Genomic DNA, 20,895 nt, shown 5'->3' on the forward strand with positions numbered 1-20,895 from the left:
GCACGAAATGTTCGCTGACAGTTGGGGCAGACAAAGACAGGCATATCATTGTCAGGGAACTTGTTTGCCCGTGACTTTCTGGCCTGCCTCTTCTGAACAGCTGCAGCAGTCCTGTTGGCCTCGCACAACTTGGCGCCTTTGTGCACAGCAGCGCACCATTTGTCACGGTCCACTGCAGATTCCTCCCAGGAGTCAGGGTTGATATCAAACGCTTTCAGAGAGACTTTCAGAGTATCTCTGAAGCACTTCTTCTGACCTCCGTGTGATCTCTTCCCTTGTTGCAGCTTGCCATAGAAGAGCCTTTTGGGCAGCCGATGGTCTGGCATGCGCGCCACGTGTCCAGCCCAGCGAAGCTGGGACTGCATCAGGATGGTGAAGATGCTAGGAAGGGTGGCTTTTGCGAGCACCTCTGTGTCTGGGGTCCTGTCTTGCCACTTGATGTTCATTAGCTTTCTGAGGCATGTTGTGTGGAAGTGGTTCAGCTTCTTGGCATGTCGTTGGTACACTGTCCAAGTTTCGCAGGCGTACAGTAGTGTGGGTAGAACTACTTCTCTGTAGACCTTTAGCTTGGTCTCAAGGCCAATGCCTCTTCTGTTCCAGACATTTGCATTGAGTCTACCAAAGGTTGCGCTTGCTCTTGCAATCCTGACGTTCACTTCATCGTCGATGGTCGCATTTCGTGACAGTGTGCTGCCAAGGTATGTGAACCGCTCCACCGCACTGAGTCTCTGACCGTTGACTGTGATGTTGGGCTCAATGTAGGGTTTCCCTGGGGCTGACTGATGGAGAACTTCAGTTTTCCTCATGCTGATGGTAAGGCCGAGGTTCCTGCTGGCAGTGGCAAACTTGTCGACGCTGAGTTGCATGTCAGCTTCAGATCCAGCGTTGAGGGCACAATCATCAGCAAACAAAAAGTCTCTGATGATGTCTGTCATGACCTTCGTTTTTGCTTGAAGCCTTCTGAGGTTAAACAACTTGCCATCTGTTCGGTACTTTAGGCCGATTCCAACATCGCCATCTCTGAAGGCATCAGTAAGCATTGCAGAGAACATGAGGCTGAACAGCGTTGGAGCCAGGATGCAGCCTTGCTTGACACCATTTGTGACAGCAAAAGGAGCAGATGGTTCGCCATTGTCCTGGACTCGAGCCTGCATGCCTTCATGGAATTGGCTGACCAAGGAAATAAATTTCCGAGGGCAACCTTCTTCTTCTTCTTCTTTTCGGTCGCACTTGTCACAGAGTCAGGCTGGCCTGCGAGACAAATGTCGTCGTGGCTGCCAGGTCTTGTCTGCAGCCGTAGAGCTTGGTGCGTAGTGGGGTCGCTTCTGGCCACACGGTGTCTCTCAGTCCCTGGTGGAGGGGACAAGTCTGCAGAACATGTTCTGGTGTTTGGTCTTCAAGACCACAGGGACAGGTCTGTGATGGTGCCAGCTTCAGCTTCTTGAACATGTGTGCGTTAAGGCGGCAGTGTCCTGTGCGTAAGCGCATAATTGCTACCTGCTGCCAGCGTTCAAGCTCGTGATATGCATCCCTTGTGGCTTGTGGTCGTAGTGCTGCCTTCACGAGGGTCTTCTTTTCAGCGAAGCTAACACTGTTGTTTGGTTGTCTTTCTTTCGCTCCAAGTTTGGCGAGCTGGTCCGCAATTTCGTTGCCTGGAATTCCGCAGTGGGCTGGAACCCATTGCAGGACTGCTCGTCGTTGCTGGGCAACTTCTTGTAGTTTCTCCTTGAGACGAGGAAGTTTATCTCTTGCAAGGGCTTCCAGGACAGACAACGCATCTGTCAGAAAGACAACTTGTGGGCATTCGCTCTCCGAGTCGTGAACCATTGAAGCGGCCTGTATGAGCGCCTGAACCTCAGCTGCGTAGTTTGAACAGTACTTTCCTGTAGGTATCCTTGCTGTGGATGTGTGGTGCTCAGGAGACTTCATGTACACTCCTGCTCCTCCGTCAGCAACAGCGTTGGTTGCAGAGCCATCTGTGTACACGTGAATCCAGGATTCTTCAGGGTACCTTTCAGCAATCATGGCTTGTGTCAGAGTGCGTTTGGCCGTGTCATCCTGAGAATCTCCTGGAGCGACCTGAGGGACTGATGTTGAGATATGAAAACTTGTGGAGTCTTCATTCCATGGCTGCGGCAGGTCGTTGGGACTCAGTGGAAGCGTCGATGGAGGCACACCATCCCGGTGCGCCCTGGCAAGTCTCTTGCTTTCATGGATAAAGCTACTGCGCTTGAGGCGGTTCTTTGTCAGTCCGTTCATCCTCTTCTTCATCGGATGATCAGGCAGGCACTGGAACTTTTCTGCTTGGACCATGATTTTGGCGTCTCTCCTTTGTGCAAGGGGTTGTATGGCAGTAACCTCCTCCATGGCCTTGATTGGTGTGGATCGCATGGATCCGGTGATGATGCGTAGGGCTTGATTTTGGACCCTATCCAGAGACTGCTGGTGGGTCTTCGCTGCAGTAGACCAGGCTGTTGAGCCGTACTCAAGGTGGGGCCTGACGGTTCCCTGGTAGACGCGCTTGAGTATCGTTTCGTTTGCTCCCCAGCTGGTTCCGGCTAGCTTTCGCATGATGGCCAACTTGCGTCTGGCTTTTGCTTCAGCACGTTTGATGTGTGGCTTCCAGGTTTGTCTCTTGTCGAAGGTGACACCAAGATAGGTAGCCTCCTCGTCACTTCTCAGGGGTGTGTCGTCCAGTTTGATGGTTCCTGGTTTTTGTTTTGGTGACAGTGTGAAGAGTGTTGTAGAGGACTTTTCTTTGTTGATGGCTACACACCACTCCTCTGCCCATGCTGCTAAGCGGTCTGCTGCTAGCTGCATTCTGTAGGTGGCGGTAGTGGCATGTTCCTCCTTACACCACATCACTAGGTCATCAGCGTAGAGTGCAGCATGGATACCTTTGGGAAGTGTTTCAATGAGGTCATTGATGAAGATCAAGAAGAGGGAAGGGGAGAGGACTCCTCCCTGTGGAACTCCGTGTCGCAGCAGTACTTTCTTGCCTTTGTGTCCGTCAACTGTGACCCTTGCCCTGCGGTTGTGGAGATAGGATCTGATCCAGCGCATCATGTTCCCTGCGACCCCACATCTCTGCAGCTTCACGAGGAGGCCGTCAGTCCAGACTTTATCAAAGGCCTTTTGCAGATCAATCCAGGCAGCAAGAACTACCTTCTGCTCCTGGAACGCATCTTCTATTTCTTGTGCGAGGTAGGTAGCTTGGTCCTCTGTGCTGTGAAACTGACGAAAGCCTGCCTGTTCAGAAACCAGGATGTTTTCAGTCTCGAGATACCAAAGCAGGCGCTGGTTCACCATCCTTTCTAGGGTCTTCACAACGCAGCTGGTCAGGCTGATTGGTCTGTAGCTGGCCGCCTTCTTCTTGTCCTTTCCCTTCTTAAGGATAGGAATCATGATGGCTTCTCGCCAGACTTGAGCCAAGGTCCCAGTTTCCCAGCTGTGGTTGTAAACCTCCAGAAGTTTCAGGACAGCGGTGTTGCCGAGGTGCTTCAACATCTCGTTAGTGATCCCATCTGGCCCTGGGGATTTCCTGGTTTTTAGTTTCCTCAGAGCTGTCTGAAGCTCGTAAAGAGTGAGGGGCTGCTTCATGAGTTTCACATCGGTGTTGTGGGTCCGTTCTCTCTGTTCCCTTCTTGCTTCTCTTGTTTGGAGAGGGCTGACAGGTACATTGCTCTCCTCTGCGTAATTGTCAGCAAAGCGGTTTGCTGCGCGTCGTCCTGTCAGTAACTCTCCGTTCTTCTCCAGCGTAGTTGTTTGAGCTCTGCTGCCTTCATCATTGAGTTGACCTACAACTTTCCACAGCTTCCTTCCATCTTTCTCAAGGTTCAGCGCCGCTGTCTTCTCTCTCCAGCTCTGGCGTCTCGCTTGTACTTTTGCCTTGAGGAATTTGGCTTTCGTCTGCTGAAGTCGCAGGTGGTTCTCATCTGATGGATTTCTTTCTGCTTCCTGTCTGGCTTCTGTCATCTCGTCCTGAAGTTCTTGAAGCTGGTTTGACCAGTAGGGTTTGTAGTCTTTGCGAGCTCCACGTGGAATACATTCTTGGGCTGCTTGAAGGATGCAGCCGTTCAGCTCTCTGACAATGTTATTGATGTCTCTGCCGTGGACGTGGATGTCCCTGGTAAGAGCATTGGTGCGGTGTCTGAAGAGACCCCATTTGGCCTTCTTGTAATTCCAGCGTGGGGGCACAGGAGTGTTGGTGGTGTTCCTGTTGATAGTGATGAACACTGGCCTGTGATCGCTGCCTCCCAGCTGATCCCCTACTTTTCTGCTAACGTCTCCGTGGAGGTCGTCAGTGCAAAAGGCAAGGTCAGGGGTAGTGGTGGAGCGCCATCGTCTGGAATAGAAGGTTGGGGTGTCGCTTGGGGAGTTGATGAGAAGGAGATGATGGTCGTCTTGCCAGTCTTCCACTTCTTCACCTCGGCGGTCCATATGGTCGTAACCCCAGCTCTGGGAGTGGCTGTTGAAGTCACCCACAGCAAGAAAACTTGCGTCTGGGACCTCTATGGTGTCGAGGGACAGTGGACGGTCGTCGGGGCAGTAGAAGTTCAGGATGTGCAACTCTGTGTCATTCAGTTTGGCCCTAATCGTTTGGTACTCGGCATTCTCCATGTGGACAGCTGATTCGCAGGAGTGTATGTTGTTCCTAACAAGGGTCAGGATACCACCTTTGCGTCTTTCTGCTCTGTCCGACCTGAAGCACTGATAGCCTCTGACTTTGAATGCTTTTCCGCTTTGCAGGTGGGTTTCTTGAATGCAGCAGATGTTGATGTTTTTCTCATGCAGGAGGTGTTCTAGCTCCGTCTTTTTGTTCATGACTCCTTCTGCATTCCAATGCATAACCATGAAAGGTTGACGCTTCTTGGATGAAGTTGATGTGCTGCTAGTTGCATTCCTCCGCCGTCTCCTGGCGTGCCAAGACGGACGAGGGTGACCTCCAGTCGCTGAGGGCGGACTCCGTTGAGGCGCGGAGCCCGGCACTGCACCACCCTGGAGGGACCTCAGTGGGCGAGCGCCATCGGTTTCACATGATCTGTCCAACTCTGTCTCTTGTGCGTAATTGCATGGCACTGTGGTTTGTTAGAAGGCGCGCGCTGGCCCAGTACCGCTGTCTTCAGCCCTCTAGGTTTCTGTAGGGGTTACCCCGCCCTTAGCTCATGGCCTAAAGACCTACCCTGTGAGCACAGGGGACTGACTGCCAGTTAGTCTGGCCCCTACCCCACGCGGACCTGTCCGGCTTGGTTGAACCTGCCAGGAGTAAAACTCCCGCCGGCATAGCTCCGGGGGTTGTCAGGGCACGCAAGCCCCTGCACCGCGACAAGGCGGCAGTCGTTACAGGGGCGAGGGCAACCGTACTTGGCCATGATCTTCCACAGTCCCTCTCTACTCACAGTGTCGAAGGCCTTAGTGAGGTCGACATAGGTGGAGAACAGATCAGCATTTTGCTCCTGACATCTCTCTTGCAGCTGCCTTGCAGATGTTATAGTGTGTCAGGCGCCTATGGTGGAAGCATGGGATTTTCTCAGACACACTGCGCACTGATGGACCCCTCCTTCCTACCTCCCTACTCTTCTCCCCCCACCCCCCTTTCATGGCATCTATCCCCACCAACACCCCTCCCCATACCCTCTCTCCCTTTCCCCCCTTCCCTTGGCCAAGTACAGAGGGAGCAAGTTATCAAGAAATACTAAGTAAAGATGGTATCTCCTCTGACCATTCTCTTCCTATACACCCCCCTGCCCTTTTCCCTTCCACTCCCATCACCCTCAACCCCGTCCCCCCTCCCCCCCCTCCTTACCTCCCCATGTCGATCTCTGGCAGGATGGCATCTGCCTCAATGGTCACCACATGGTGTGGTGTGTTTATCATGAGCTGTTTAGAACAGAATCAGGGCTGGGCGATCTTTCCTCCTCCTTCCCTTCCTCTTTTCATCACCCCCCCCCCTCCCCTCCCCTCCTCCTTGACAATGCTGGGTTCTGTGAGAAAAGTGTTGAATGTGCAAGTCTAGCATGGTTGGTCCCAGATTGGTCTGTTAACTTCAGCCAATTGGAAACGTTCTGGGTCAGAAGATAGTTTGCATGCGGTGCCAGCTTGTGAAGAGGATAAAATGAATAGGCAAGTGGGGTTTCTTTCTTTTCCTTCCTTGAAGCAGGCCAGGAGAGCCAGACGGTCAAGACAGTACCATGGGGGCTGTGAGTGTCAAACTAGCATCTATTTTTCAGACTTAGTTGAATGCTTGATTTATGTTATACTTGGATTCTGTAACTAACACACTGGCTCAGTGGGATTGTGTTCTGCTACATGAATATAAAGTGAACCCTGAAACGTTGGGGCTGTGAGTAATGCTTGTACTGGTAATTTGGTTTGTTGGCAATTTACTTTCTGGTTTTTGGAAACAGTTTGGAGTTTGTCGAATTGTAATGTTGTATCACAAGAACATTATGACACTTTTGGCTGATGTGGTATTGCACAGTTAATGTAACTGGAATGTGTTGATGCAGATACCATGACTTGTGAGAGAGCATAGCCCGCATGTGTATGGCTTAATTGTATTTGAGGCTGGTGACTGAGGGAAAAGTGGTTAAAATACACAATGTAGCCAATACATGACTAAATGGAGTACTGGTTTAGGGTATTTGGGTATCCCCCCCCTCCCCCCCCCCTTTCCTGTTTCCTACAGGTTGATATTATGGTATGATGCTTGGACATCATGTTTGGGTTTACAGGTTGTGCATCTTGGCTTACATAAATGATAATGTTCAGTAACATGTCAGTGGTGTGTCAATTGTTGTGTCAATTGTGTGTCAATGTAAGCATTTAGACACAAAGAAACACAGAGATTATGTGTGGGTTGCATCTGTGTAGAATGTTTTGGTTGTAACAGTTGGAATTATTTTGAGGCATGACATACCTATTTTGTATGTTAGGTGGTGATGGTTATATTCAAGGTGAACAAATCTACAGGCTAACTGTATGTTCATGCTTTTCCATGTGTGTGCACATGGGTGATAATGCAACATGGGGACATGTGTGACTTGGTAGTTGTGATTACCATGTGCTGTAGTCATGTGTTATATGCCAGTGGGGTAACACATAGCTGTATGTGTTCAATAAGATTTGAGACCACTGACAGGCAGTCCTATGTTGGTGCACACAGGTTGCTATATATTTACCAAATTACTTGGTAACTATATGATTCCCATGTAAACATTTTACCAATGAGATACTTTGCAGATACAAAGTACAGATTTGTTCAGTCTTAATGGAAACAGCTATTACTGTATGGTGATTTAACTGGAGTTAAACACTGGGAGTTTGTAATTGTCTGCCACATACTTGGTACGACAGCTATTATTCTATGGTGGTTTGACAGGAGTTAAATACTGGGAGTTAGTATTTGTTAGTCATATATTTGGTGCACATTAACTTATATGTCACTGATTGTTGATGGTAAGCTATATGAAGCTTGTTTTACATTCTTACATAGATCTCTTTGAGAAGAGAGTGTACGGCTAGACATTGAGTGTCAGAATGGAGAAATGTTATCTGTGGAATTGTTTACTTGTCCAGACAACATAATGATGTTTCTGTTACATCAGTGCGATTATGTCTAGCATATGTTTTGGTATTGATTTAACCTGGGTTTTAATATTGTGTGTGTTCCAGGTGTGCTGTTAAGTTAGAGAAATAAACACCTCAATTCATCTTTCTAAAAGACCCTGCTGTGGTACGAGGAGAGAGTGGATTGTGCACCTATCCTCTGTTGTTATTCTACTCTACCTCTTCACCTTCTACACCTACCCGTACAACCACCAACCCCTATCCCCACCACTACTCTACCCCCCCTTTTAACAACTTGGCGTCGCCGACAGGATCAGCAGGTGAGGTGTCTCTTAGCTTTAGCAGCACACAGCCCAACCCAGCCCAAGGATGACCATGTCTACTACCACAGCACAGCAGTCACCCATGCAGTGGTGTGCGGCACCCACACTGCCAGTATTTACTGGTGAGCCAGGCGAGACGTCGGCTGAGGACTTCGTCACTGAGGCGGAGAGGGTCCTGGCCGCATACCCCATGGGAGACGAGATGGCTGCATACTTCATCTACAGCCATCTGCAGGGAACCGCACGCAGGGAGCTGATGCTGCGGGACCTGGAGGACACCAACACCCCAGAGAAGGTGACCGGCATTCTGCTGGGGGTGTTCGGTGATGGACGGCGTGTCACCACACTACTGTCCATACTTTTCAGCAGGGTACAGCAGCCGGAGGAGTCCATCATGGACTACTCTCATGCTCTGCGCAGCATGGAGAGAACCATCCAGATGAAGACGACTGGGGCCCTCACCGCTGACATGCTGAGGGACCACTTCATCAGTGGCCTCCGGAATGCCTTGTTGAAAAGGGAGCTGCGCCAGGTAGTGAGGCAAGAGCCTCAAACCACCTTCATCCAGGCCAGAGATGAAGCCCTGAGGCTGCAGAGAGAGCTGGAAGAGGACCAACAACAGCAACAGGCCAGGGAACAGATGGCACGACTGGGGGACAAACTGTTGTTGTTAGAGGGAAAATTCAGGTCCATGCAGGGGCTAGTGTCAGGTCTAGTTGGTCAGAGAGATGTTTTAGTTAAGAACAGGGCTGTGGGCAAAAAGAAAAAGAAGAAAGTCAGGAAAGGAAAAATCCAGTCAGCAGTGGGGAATAGGACTTCCCCAAACCACAACAAGGGTAAGGATTTCCCCAAAGTAAAGAGCAAGGTTTCCCACAATGAAATACACAGAGACTTCCACAATGGTCTCAAGGGGCGGGATCACAAACTGGAAGAAAGGATTTCAGATAAACTGATGAAGAGCCATTCAGTAGGTGACTGCAATGGTGATGATCCATGCCGAGATGAATGGGTGCTGCTGCCCATGCCACCTGATCCAGGGATTCCTGGTCAATGTTGGAAGAGGGAGAATGACGTAGACTGCCAAGCTGCAGTCAAGACTCCCAGACCATCACGCAAATCAGTGTGCACTGGTTTGTGTGAGACTAGCACCAGGTCTCATCTGAAGCCTGAAATTCACATGTCTTGTGGCTCAAAAGGTGCTAGAATGTCGGCTCAAATGGATAGGAACTGGGATGGGAGACTGACAAGGTCAATACTCCCAAAATGTAGTGCTATGTACAAGACTAATGTGAACCACCTTTCAGTGAGTAGACTTGCTGCTGTAGCCTGCTAGTGGATCTGGTATTTTGCATACAGGGTGGTGTTTTAGCTGGAAGTTTAATGCTGCTTTTCATGTTTTATGGTTATTCAGTCTGTTGAAGTTACAATTTCTATACTGGCCTTTCTTGTTTGAAGGTTTTTAGGTACTGCTTTTTTGTTGCTGACAATGTTCTGCATTTATTTGCAATATGTAAGGGTGACATACATCAGATAATGTATGATGACAGGGATTCCTGTAAGATCCTTATGTATTAATGTTTTGCTAATACTTTTCGTTGGAGAATTTGTCTCACCATTTGCATGAAGCAATTGATTGGTATGCGATCTGCAGCAATGAGGACATTGCTTTCAAAAGCAAGGGGTGGATGTTATAGTGTGTCAGGCGCCTATGGTGGAAGCATGGGATTTTCTCAGACACACTGCGCACTGATGGACCCCTCCTTCCTACCTCCCTACTCTTCTCCCCCCACCCCCCTTTCATGGCATCTATCCCCACCAACACCCCTCCCCATACCCTCTCTCCCTTTCCCCCCTTCCCTTGGCCAAGTACAGAGGGAGCAAGTTATCAAGAAATACTAAGTAAAGATGGTATCTCCTCTGACCATTCTCTTCCTATACACTCCCCTGCCCTTTTCCCTTCCACTCCCATCACCCTCAACCCCGTCCCCCCTCCCCCCCCCCTCCCCCCTCCTTACCTCCCCATGTCGATCTCTGGCAGGATGGCATCTGCCTCAATGGTCACCACATGGTGTGGTGTGTTTATCATGAGCTGTTTAGAACAGAATCAGGGCTGGGCGATCTTTCCTCCTCCTTCCCTTCCTCTTTTCATCACCCCCCCCCCTCCCCTCCCCTCCTCCTTGACAATGCTGGGTTCTGTGAGAAAAGTGTTGAATGTGCAAGTCTAGCATGGTTGGTCCCAGATTGGTCTGTTAACTTCAGCCAATTGGAAACGTTCTGGGTCAGAAGATAGTTTGCATGCGGTGCCAGCTTGTGAAGAGGATAAAATGAATAGGCAAGTGGGGTTTCTTTCTTTTCCTTCCTTGAAGCAGGCCAGGAGAGCCAGACGGTCAAGACAGTACCATGGGGGCTGTGAGTGTCAAACTAGCATCTATTTTTCAGACTTAGTTGAATGCTTGATTTATGTTATACTTGGATTCTGTAACTAACACACTGGCTCAGTGGGATTGTGTTCTGCTACATGAATATAAAGTGAACCCTGAAACGTTGGGGCTGTGAGTAATGCTTGTACTGGTAATTTGGTTTGTTGGCAATTTACTTTCTGGTTTTTGGAAACAGTTTGGAGTTTGTCGAATTGTAATGTTGTATCACAAGAACATTATGACACTTTTGGCTGATGTGGTATTGCACAGTTAATGTAACTGGAATGTGTTGATGCAGATACCATGACTTGTGAGAGAGCATAGCCCGCATGTGTATGGCTTAATTGTATTTGAGGCTGGTGACTGAGGGAAAAGTGGTTAAAATACACAATGTAGCCAATACATGACTAAATGGAGTACTGGTTTAGGGTATTTGGGTATCCCCCCCCTCCCCCCCCCCTTTCCTGTTTCCTACAGGTTGATATTATGGTATGATGCTTGGACATCATGTTTGGGTTTACAGGTTGTGCATCTTGGCTTACATAAATGATAATGTTCAGTAACATGTCAGTGGTGTGTCAATTGTTGTGTCAATTGTGTGTCAATGTAAGCATTTAGACACAAAGAAACACAGAGATTATGTGTGGGTTGCATCTGTGTAGAATGTTTTGGTTGTAACAGTTGGAATTATTTTGAGGCATGACATACCTATTTTGTATGTTAGGTGGTGATGGTTATATTCAAGGTGAACAAATCTACAGGCTAACTGTATGTTCATGCTTTTCCATGTGTGTGCACATGGGTGATAATGCAACATGGGGACATGTGTGACTTGGTAGTTGTGATTACCATGTGCTGTAGTCATGTGTTATATGCCAGTGGGGTAACACATAGCTGTATGTGTTCAATAAGATTTGAGACCACTGACAGGCAGTCCTATGTTGGTGCACACAGGTTGCTATATATTTACCAAATTACTTGGTAACTATATGATTCCCATGTAAACATTTTACCAATGAGATACTTTGCAGATACAAAGTACAGATTTGTTCAGTCTTAATGGAAACAGCTATTACTGTATGGTGATTTAACTGGAGTTAAACACTGGGAGTTTGTAATTGTCTGCCACATACTTGGTACGACAGCTATTATTCTATGGTGGTTTGACAGGAGTTAAATACTGGGAGTTAGTATTTGTTAGTCATATATTTGGTGCACATTAACTTATATGTCACTGATTGTTGATGGTAAGCTATATGAAGCTTGTTTTACATTCTTACATAGATCTCTTTGAGAAGAGAGTGTACGGCTAGACATTGAGTGTCAGAATGGAGAAATGTTATCTGTGGAATTGTTTACTTGTCCAGACAACATAATGATGTTTCTGTTACATCAGTGCGATTATGTCTAGCATATGTTTTGGTATTGATTTAACCTGGGTTTTAATATTGTGTGTGTTCCAGGTGTGCTGTTAAGTTAGAGAAATAAACACCTCAATTCATCTTTCTAAAAGACCCTGCTGTGGTACGAGGAGAGAGTGGATTGTGCACCTATCCTCTGTTGTTATTCTACTCTACCTCTTCACCTTCTACACCTACCCGTACAACCACCAACCCCTATCCCCACCACTACTCTACCCCCCCTTTTAACACAGCAAACACCATGTCGGTGGTTCCGCGCTCTTTCCGGAATCCACATTGGCTCTCAGGCAAATGACCTTGGTCAAGGTGTGCTGTGAGGCGGTTTAGTAGGATCCTGGCAAGTATCTTGCCTGCGATGGAGAGCAAGGAAATGCCCCGATGGTTATCACAGGCTTGCCGGTTCCCCTTTCGCTTGTACAAGTGAATGAAAGATGCATCTTTGAAATCCTGGGGGATCGTCTCTTCTTTCCACATGAGTGAGTACAGCTGATGGAGCTTCTCAGTCAGCACAGTGCCTCCATCCTTGTAGACCTCTGCTGGTATGGAGTCTGAGCCAGGTGCTTTGCCACTGGATAGCAGACGGATTGCTTTCTGGGTCTCAAGAGGTGTTGGCGGATCGTCCAGTGCTTCGTTGATGGGGACTTGTTGGAGACGGTCTATGGCTTCATCATTTATGGAGGAAGGGCGATTTAAGACACTGTTGAAGTGCTCAGCCCAGCGTTCGAGAAGTTTCTCCTTCTCGGTGATCAAGGTATTCCCATCTGCACTGAGGAGGGGGGATGATCCTGAGGATGTGGGGCCGTAGACTTCTTTTAAGGCCAACGGTCAAGTACAAAGTGTATGGATATTCATAAATGGGGATGTAAACCGTCAAAATTAAACACTCTCGGTTCGGATAAAACTCAGTGAAGGTCTCTTGAAAAATATCACAAGGTGTCTGAACAGTTGCATACGAGTAAGCAATTACACACACATTGAGAGAGAGAGAGAGAGAGAGAGAGAGAGAGAGAGAGAGAGAGACGTGAACTTTCTTATCTCTCTCTCTCTCTCTGGTTTTTTGTTGTTGTTTTTTCCTTAGACGAAGTTATGCTTGATATTACTAGTATGAAAGAGAGACGCTTGACCCTTTGACCATTTTATTGTGATTACCGGTAAGCATCTATTGACAAGAGGTGGGTGGGTGAAAGGGTTATTTCGTTATTGTGTGTGTGTGTGTGTGTGTGTGAGAGAGAGAGAGAGAGAGAGAGAGAGAGAGAGAGAGAGAGAGAGAGAGTTGGAAAAAAAAAGAAAATGTCCAGCACAGGACGGTGGTTAGTTTGATTTCCTGTTTTAAGAATGGAACTTGCAATCACGCTTAATTTTGCACAATCTGTTTGTGATTTTATGTCTCAACGGGATTCACTTACGCAAGAGATACGAATTATTTCACACATATTATGGTAAATAGACGAATATGCTATTTTTGGCACCAGCACAACAAACCGTGGAATTGTGGGAAAAGACTCCAAGGTGTTGTCAGCTGAGAGAAGTCAAAATCCGTCAGCGGAAAAAATACTCCAAAATAATAACTACAGACTTTGGTCCTTAGGATCAAGACGGACTGTGAGGGGAAGGTGGCATATGTGCTTTCTTAGTTGAGGTGGTGTGTGTCTGGATCATCGCACTCATCAAAGGTCATTGTGTTGTTTTCGTGCGTCAAAAATCAAATCGTTTGATTGGAGCAGTTATGGCGGCTGCTTCTGATCATGATTCTTCTTGTGCACTTATTGACAATTACCAGCGTTACGATCAGAGCCGCTGCAGACTTTCTCCGTCAGTGTCCCATCCGAAAAGCATTTTAAGAAACATTAGTAGTGCTGTCTTAAAGGGTTTGCCTGTTGTGTTTTAAAGTGTTGTGTATTGTGTGCTGAAGAACAAGTAAACAAGGAAGTGACCGAACTGAAGAGTTAACTGTAAACAACAGGTCCGATCGCAGCTAGTGTTGTTTCTCTTTGACCTGTTGATTTCGGCGTGTTGTGGTTGTGCTTTTGATAAACCGAAGGTTTGATAAGTAAATCACCAACAATGAAGCTGTTAGAGAATGCGAGATTTGAAGAGGTGAATTCGCGCCTTAGTATGGAACTGGAGAGTTGCAGAATCGATGGAAGGTAAGCTGCAGCTACTAATTGTACTAACTACTATTGTACTAAATGAACCGAGAACAGTGCTAAATCGGATTCCTTCCCCCCACCCCCACCCCCGCACACCCAATTTTTTCAGCAGATATTTTTAAATGGCAATGTTTAGCTCAAGATGTGGAGAATCAGTTCATTTTATTTGCTATCTTTTCCCCCCGCTCATTTCGCCTCTCTTTCTGTGTCACTGTCTGTCTGTCTCAGTGTCTGTCTCTCTCTTACCTTACAAGGCATATTATGACTCTTACCATATTAATGGAAAGACGATAATGGCTACAGGCATATGTAACTGTTTATATTCTTATGGATTTGCATACATGTGGGATACCCTATTTCTGATCCATCCTATTTCTGATTTACATCAACGATCTGCCTCAGAACATCAAGGCCAATATTAGATTGTTCGCTGATGACTGTATAGTCTACTCTACCATCAAGACAATCCAAGACTGCTCCAACAAGACCTCAACACACTGTCTGACTGGGAACAGCGTTGGGGAATGGAATTCCACCCAGAAAAATGTAATGTCCTTACCTGTACAACATCAAGGAACCCCATCAGCTACAACTACAAATGAAAAGGACACACCCTCGAGCATTTGACAGCGCAAAATATCTCGGCGTCGACATAAGAAATGATATAAACTGGAAAGAACATGTTACAAGAGTCACCAATAAAGCCAATAGCATGGTAGGCTTCCTAAAAAGGAATCTAAAAACATCCAATAAAACCACCAAAGCCAACGCCTACCAAACTCTTGTACGCCTGCACCTGGAGTATTGCTCATCAGTCTGGAGCCCGTACAAAGAAGGCCAAAAGAACAAAATTGAAATGGTGCAAAGAAGAGCAGCACGTTGTGTACACAACGACTACGGGTGGACCAGCAGCGTAACACACATGCTGCAAGAACTAGGATGGGAATCCCTTGAATCATGGCGGGACAGACAAAGGCTGACTCTAATGTATAAAATGGTCAATGGCATTGTCGACATCCCTCCAGACAAATTTCTCAAGAAAGGATCCAGCAAAACAAGATCAAATCATCGACACAAATTTGTCCATCTTAGTTCCTCCTCTGACCCTTGTAAATACAGTTTTTTCCCATCAACCATCCCCGTCTGGAACTCCCTGCCTGCAACAGCAGCAGAGGCTCCCTCCTTGGCAGCTTTCAAGAGGGAGCTGAACAAGATCACATTATAGTCCCCCCCCCCACCCCCCCTCTTTTTTTTTTCTTTTTTTTTCCCTCCGGAGGGACGCTACGAGTGACGGTGGGAGGGAATATGTATACATGTTCTTTCTCATTGTCACCCTCCCCGGTAGGAAGATAGGTCTACTTAAGTTATGACTAGGTTTTTACGCCTCTGCGCACACAGGTCATTAATACATAATAATAGTCAGTAATGATGGCTGTCCTTCCAATTTGAAGATTTGAAGATTGAAGACCAAGGCATTGATAATATAATGCCTTTAAGTTTAACGGGTTTGATATCTGTATTAAACTATTGACTGCAGATGGCAGGACTGGCATGACCACATTCAGAATAGTAACAGAGTTAATGAATATAGGATGTTTGAAGTGACCAGTAGTGTAGAAGTAACTAGAACCATACACTGAAATTACAATGAATAGATATATATGTCAAAGGTGCTCTAAGAAAACTAAGATTCAGTGTCTCAGACATATGATTTTACTGTAACTACCAGAATTGAGAGTTAAACTTGCATTTAATTACACATACTTAACCGTGACCCAACTAGTGCAGACTGCAGTAGTTGGGTCACAGTAAGTAACATACTTAGAAAATTTCCTTTATATGATTTTACTGTCACTGGCAGAATTAAGAGTTACTCCTGCATGATGTGATTTTACTGTAACAACCAGAATTGAGAGAGCTCTACTCCTGCATTATATGATTTTACTGTCACACACCAGAATTGAGAGATACTATTAATTAATCATAAATTACATGATTTTACTGTCACTGCCAGAATTAAGACTAATATAATAAGAGTTACTCCTGCAGTACATAATTTTACTGTCACTGCCAGAATTGAGTTATTCATATAGTATATGATTTTATTGTCATTGTCAGAATTTGAGATTTACATATAAATGCAGTATACAATTTTAGTAGTATTACTCTCAGTGCCAGAATTCAGAGTTGTTCATGCAGTATACAATTTTACTATCACTGCCAGAATTGAGTTACTCATGCATTATATAATGTTACTGTTACTGCCAGAATTGAGTGTTGCTCCTGCATTATATTTATAATGTTTCTGTGGCTGCCAGAATTGAGATTTACTCCTGCATTATATAATTTTATTCTCACTGCTAGAATTGAGAATTACTCTAGCATTATGTAATGTTACTGTCAATGCCAGTGAGAGTTAGATCTTCATTATATGATGTTATTGTTGCTGCCAGAATTGAGAGTTACTCCTGCACTATATAATGTTACTGTTGTTGCCAGAATTGAGAGTTACTTCTGCTGTATAGAATATTACTGCTGCTGCCAGAATTTATAGTTACTCCAGCATTATATAATGTTACTGTCGCTGCCACAATTGAGAGTTACTCTTGCATTATAATTTATATAATATTGCTGCTGCTGCCAGAATTGAGAGTTATTCCTGCATTATGTTATTGCAGCTGTCAGAGTTGAGAGTTACTCCTGCATTTTAATCATGTTACTGTGGCTGCCAGAATCATGAGTTACTCCTGCATTATAATGTTACTATTGCTGCCAGAATCAAGAGTTACTCCTGCATTATATAATGTTACTGTCGCTACCAGATTTCAGTGTTCCAGCATTGTATAATGTTACTGTGGCTGCCAGAATTGAGAGTTGCTCCTGCATGATTAATGTTACTGTGGCTGCCAGAATCGAGAGCCACTCCTGCATTATGTAACGTTACTGTAGCTGCCAGAGTAGAGAGTTACTCCAGCATTATATAATGTTCCTGTCACTGCCGTAATTGAGAGTTGCTTCTGCTTGATATAATGTTACTGTGGCTGCCAGAAAGAGTTACTCCTGCATTATATCATGTTACTGTGACTGCCAGAATTGAGAGTTACTCCTGCAAGATGGCGGGCAATGACAAGCGGCTGTTCAAGGTGCTGTCGGAGGAGAACCGAGAGGCACCGGGGGGGCTGCAGGCACTCTCCCCTCCCCAGTCCTCCTTTGGGACCTGTGCTCAGTCCCACAGTCCAGGCAGGTGAGTGTCTCTTACCTTGCACAGCACTGACATCCACAACATGGACCTTTGACATGCACTAAAATATTTACTAATACACAGTTCATTGATTGTATATACCAATATTCATCGATTGATTGATTGGTTGTCTCTGAGCATCACTTCTCTTGAACAGCACTGACATCCACAATATTACTGACCAGTACACAGTTCATTGATTGTATTTATCGATATTCATTGATTGCTCGACTCTTCATTACTAATGTCATGATGACGTTACATCAGTACGTGAAGTACTCATTATGATAACGAAATCTTAGGGATCCCAGGGATTCATTTGTTTTACCATAGTTCTTGGGGTCCCTGACTACTTTGAGAGGGTGACACAAATGCTGCACACTGTGATGAAATGTGATGCACATGTATAGAAAGGAAGGTAAGGTTTCTAGTCCATTGTGATGAAATGTGATGCACATGTTTTGAAAGGCAGGTAGGGTTTCTAGTCATAATGGTGTAGATTTCTGGGTCCATCAGTGAATGGCAAAGAGAAACAACTCTTCTTTGGAATTGGAGCATATAATCTTAGTGCCAGACTGAAGATCCCATACATGACTTCCACTCTGTTTATCTGTTCTGTCAATGATACATTGTAGCATGAAGGACAAAAGAACAGCCACACAGCACAGCAGTCAGTGATACATTGTAGCATGAAGGACAAAAGAACAGCCACACAGCACAGCAGTCAGTGATACACTGTAGCATGAAGGACAAAAGAACAGCACAGCAGTCAGTGACACACTGTAGCATGAAGGACAAAAGAACAGCACAGCAGTCAGTGACACACTGTAGCATGAAGGACAAAAGAACAGCACAGCAGTCAGTGACACACTGTAGCATGAAGGACAAAAGAACAGCACAGCAGTCAGTGACACACTGTAGCATGAAGGACTAAAGAACAGTACAGCAGTCAGTGATACACTGTAGCATGAAGGACAAAAGAACAGCCACACAGCAGTCAGTGACACACTGTAGCATGAAGGACAAAAGAACAGCACAGCAGTCAGTGATACACTGTAGCATGAAGGACAAAAGAACAGCACAGCAGTCAGTGATACACTGTAGCATGAAGGACAAAAGAACAGCCACACAGCAGTCAGTGATACACTGTAGCATGAAGGACAATGAAGGACAAAAGAACAGTCACAGTAGTTGCCTTATGGTGTGCAGTGCAGTGATGTATGGCCAGTGATACACAATACATAGCATGAAGGACAAGAGAGGAGCAACATTACAGTTTTTTTCTTGTGGTGTGCAGTGCTGTGATGTAGGGGTCAGTGATACACTGTACATAGCATGAAGGTCAAAAGTGGTTTCCTTGTGGTGTGCAGTGGTGATGTAGGGGTCAGTGATACACTGTACATAGCATGAAGGTCAAAAGTGGTTTCCTTGTGGTGTGCAGTGGTGATGTAGGGGTCAGTGACACACTGTACATAGCATGAAGGTCAAAAGTGGTTTCCTTGTGGTGTGCAGTGGTGATGTAGGGGTCAGTGATACACTGTACATAGCATGAAGGACAAAAGTGGTTTCCTTGTGGTGTGCAGTGGTGATGTAGGGGTCAGTGATACACTGTACATAGCATGAAGGACAAAAGTGGTTTCCTTATGGTGTGCAGTGCGGTGATGTTGGGGTCAGTGATACACTGTACATAGCATGAAGGACAAAAGTGGTTTCCTTGTGGTGTGCAGTGGTGATGTAGGGGTCAGCGATACACTGTACATAGCATGAAGGTCAAAAGTGGTTTCCTTGTGGTGTGCAGTGGTGATGTAGGGGTCAGCGATACACTGTACATAGCATGAAGGACAAAAGTGGTTGCCTTGTGGTGTGCAGTGGTGATGTAGGGGTCAGCGATACACTGTACATAGCATGAAGGACAAAAGTGGTTGCCTTGTGGTGTGCAGTGCGGTGATGTACGGGTCCAGCTGTGAGATGGACGACAACTTTGCGGGAGGCCTACAGCTGTGTGACACCATCTCTACCAAGACGCTGTTCTACCTCATCTCCACGCTCAACGCCTCCTTCAGCCCTGACTACGACTTCAGCAAGACCAAGAGCGAGGAGTTCAGCAAGGAACCCAGCATTCAGGTCAGTGGTCACACTGGTCAGGGTTGAGTGTTGTTTGTTTACCTTTTTCAGGCCTTGAGAAGAAAAAGAGAAAAAGAATGAATATATGAACACACACACACACACACACACACACACACACACACACACACGCACGCATGCGCGCGTGCGCGCGCGCGTGCGAGCGCACATTTTACAAGCAGGCAGACTAGTATACATTTAAACACAAACACACACACACAATTTATAAGCAGGCAGACTACTATATATTTAAACACACACACACACACACACACACACACACACATCACACACACACACAAAGAAAAAAAAGACAAAAAAAAAGACATAAACAAACCAAAGAGATAATGCAGGGTTTGACAAGTTTTGTGTACTGTGAAACTGGCAATCCTCCAGCTTGTTACAGGTACAGTCAATATAGGTGTGTGTTCTGCAGTCAGCTTGCCAATGTCACCTACCTTTGTACTGTTGTCAGTCTGCCAAGTTGTGAGCTTGTACACAAAACACTGCTTACTCAATGCACTAAGACTTGAGCAACACTGTTCACTGCAGAAACAGTCATGCACTGCTTAACACAGGAATGTGCCGTATATAGCCTCAGCAAGCCTTTGCAAATGCTCTCTAAAAGATATTGGTGCATGCACAAAGCATGTACTTGCACATGCATGCTTTCTGCTTGCATACTTGCACACACATGCAGGGTTCACATATTGTAGTAAATACTCTCACACAAAAACTGTCATGCAAGCATTTGAAATGTTTACTGATAATTCTGCTTTACGCAAAGTGAATGTGTGTGTGGATATGTGTGTGTTGAGAAGTTAATACATATACCACTTTCTACCAGATTGCAAAATGAGCGTGCGCACACTCACTCACACACATACACACACACATGCACATGCACACGCACACGCACACACTACACACACACATACAGTACACATGCACAAAAAATGCACACATGCACACACTCACACACACACACACACACACACACACACACACAACACCAAAAAAAAACACCCCCAAAACACACCAATGTGCTGAACACACTCACGCACACACATGCACGCGTGTTAACACACACACACACACCCCACACACACACACACACACACACTGTCTCTCTGAACTGACATTTAGTTGACACTGATATAATGCAGGCAGTTAGCAGAAGGTGGCTGAACAAAGGTCAGAATCAATATTGTTGATGAAAGTAGGGCCCAGGTAAATGGAAATGTACATGTGAAAACAAGAATGAGATACCAGACACTCCAGCAGTGATTCCAGTGTATCTCTCTTTCTGTCTCTGTCTTTTCTCTATCTTTATTAGATATTCTCTCTCTCTCTCTGTGTCTGTCTGTCTTTCTCTGTCTTTATTAGATATAATCTCTCTCTGTCTCTCTCTCCTTCTCAAAACTGAAACTAAGTTTTGTTGAAAAATTAATTCCAAGATATTTATACGCATTCACAACAGTAATTCTTTCATTTCCATATTTACTTTTAACTGTAAGTTGCTTGCTGCAATATATAAACTATTCAACTGTCGCTGTAAACCCTCTGTTGTTGTAGATAACAAAATCATATTATCAGCAAAAAGTAGAACAAACAATTCAATCAAATCAAAAGTAACTCCATGTTGAC

The 20,895-nt window shown here is 45.8% G+C and overlaps 2 protein-coding genes across 3 annotated transcripts in view; both read left to right on the forward strand.

The window, feature by feature from the left end:
• Positions 1 to 5,803: 5,803 nt before the first annotated feature.
• On the forward strand, positions 5,804 to 11,945 carry LOC143300633 (uncharacterized). Of its 2 annotated transcripts, XR_013057675.1 has the most exons (3): positions 5,804 to 6,200; positions 7,675 to 10,301; positions 11,776 to 11,945. XR_013057675.1 is itself a non-coding variant. In XM_076614434.1 (2 exons), exon 2 carries the CDS (start codon positions 7,939 to 7,941, stop codon positions 9,223 to 9,225), a length of 1,287 nt encoding a protein of 428 aa, XP_076470549.1. In that variant the 5' UTR covers positions 5,804 to 6,200; positions 7,675 to 7,938; the 3' UTR covers positions 9,226 to 11,763. The 2 variants fall into 2 exon arrangements, 1 of the variants encoding a protein (XP_076470549.1); XM_076614434.1 differs by lacking the exon at positions 11,776 to 11,945 and having other exon boundaries at positions 7,675 to 11,763.
• Positions 11,946 to 13,235: 1,290 nt separating this feature from the next.
• Positions 13,236 to 20,895, forward strand: part of LOC143300688 (repressor of RNA polymerase III transcription MAF1 homolog) — a 47,107-nt gene continuing 39,447 nt past the window's right edge. The window contains exons 1-3 of the mRNA XM_076614537.1: positions 13,236 to 13,880; positions 16,975 to 17,127; positions 19,065 to 19,248. Of these exons, the coding sequence (XP_076470652.1) occupies positions 13,798 to 13,880; positions 16,975 to 17,127; positions 19,065 to 19,248 (420 nt within the window). The 5' untranslated portion in view covers positions 13,236 to 13,797. The remainder of the gene's footprint in view (positions 13,881 to 16,974; positions 17,128 to 19,064; positions 19,249 to 20,895) is intronic.

Source organism: Babylonia areolata, chromosome 26, assembly GCF_041734735.1.
Source record: "Babylonia areolata isolate BAREFJ2019XMU chromosome 26, ASM4173473v1, whole genome shotgun sequence".
Taxonomy (NCBI): domain Eukaryota; kingdom Metazoa; phylum Mollusca; class Gastropoda; order Neogastropoda; family Buccinidae; genus Babylonia; species Babylonia areolata.

Bases quoted from the DNA above. Each gene is read 5' to 3' on its own strand.
- LOC143300633 (XM_076614434.1), top strand. From the start codon at position 7,939: ATGACCATGTCTACTACCACAGCACAGCAGTCACCCATGCAGTGGTGT.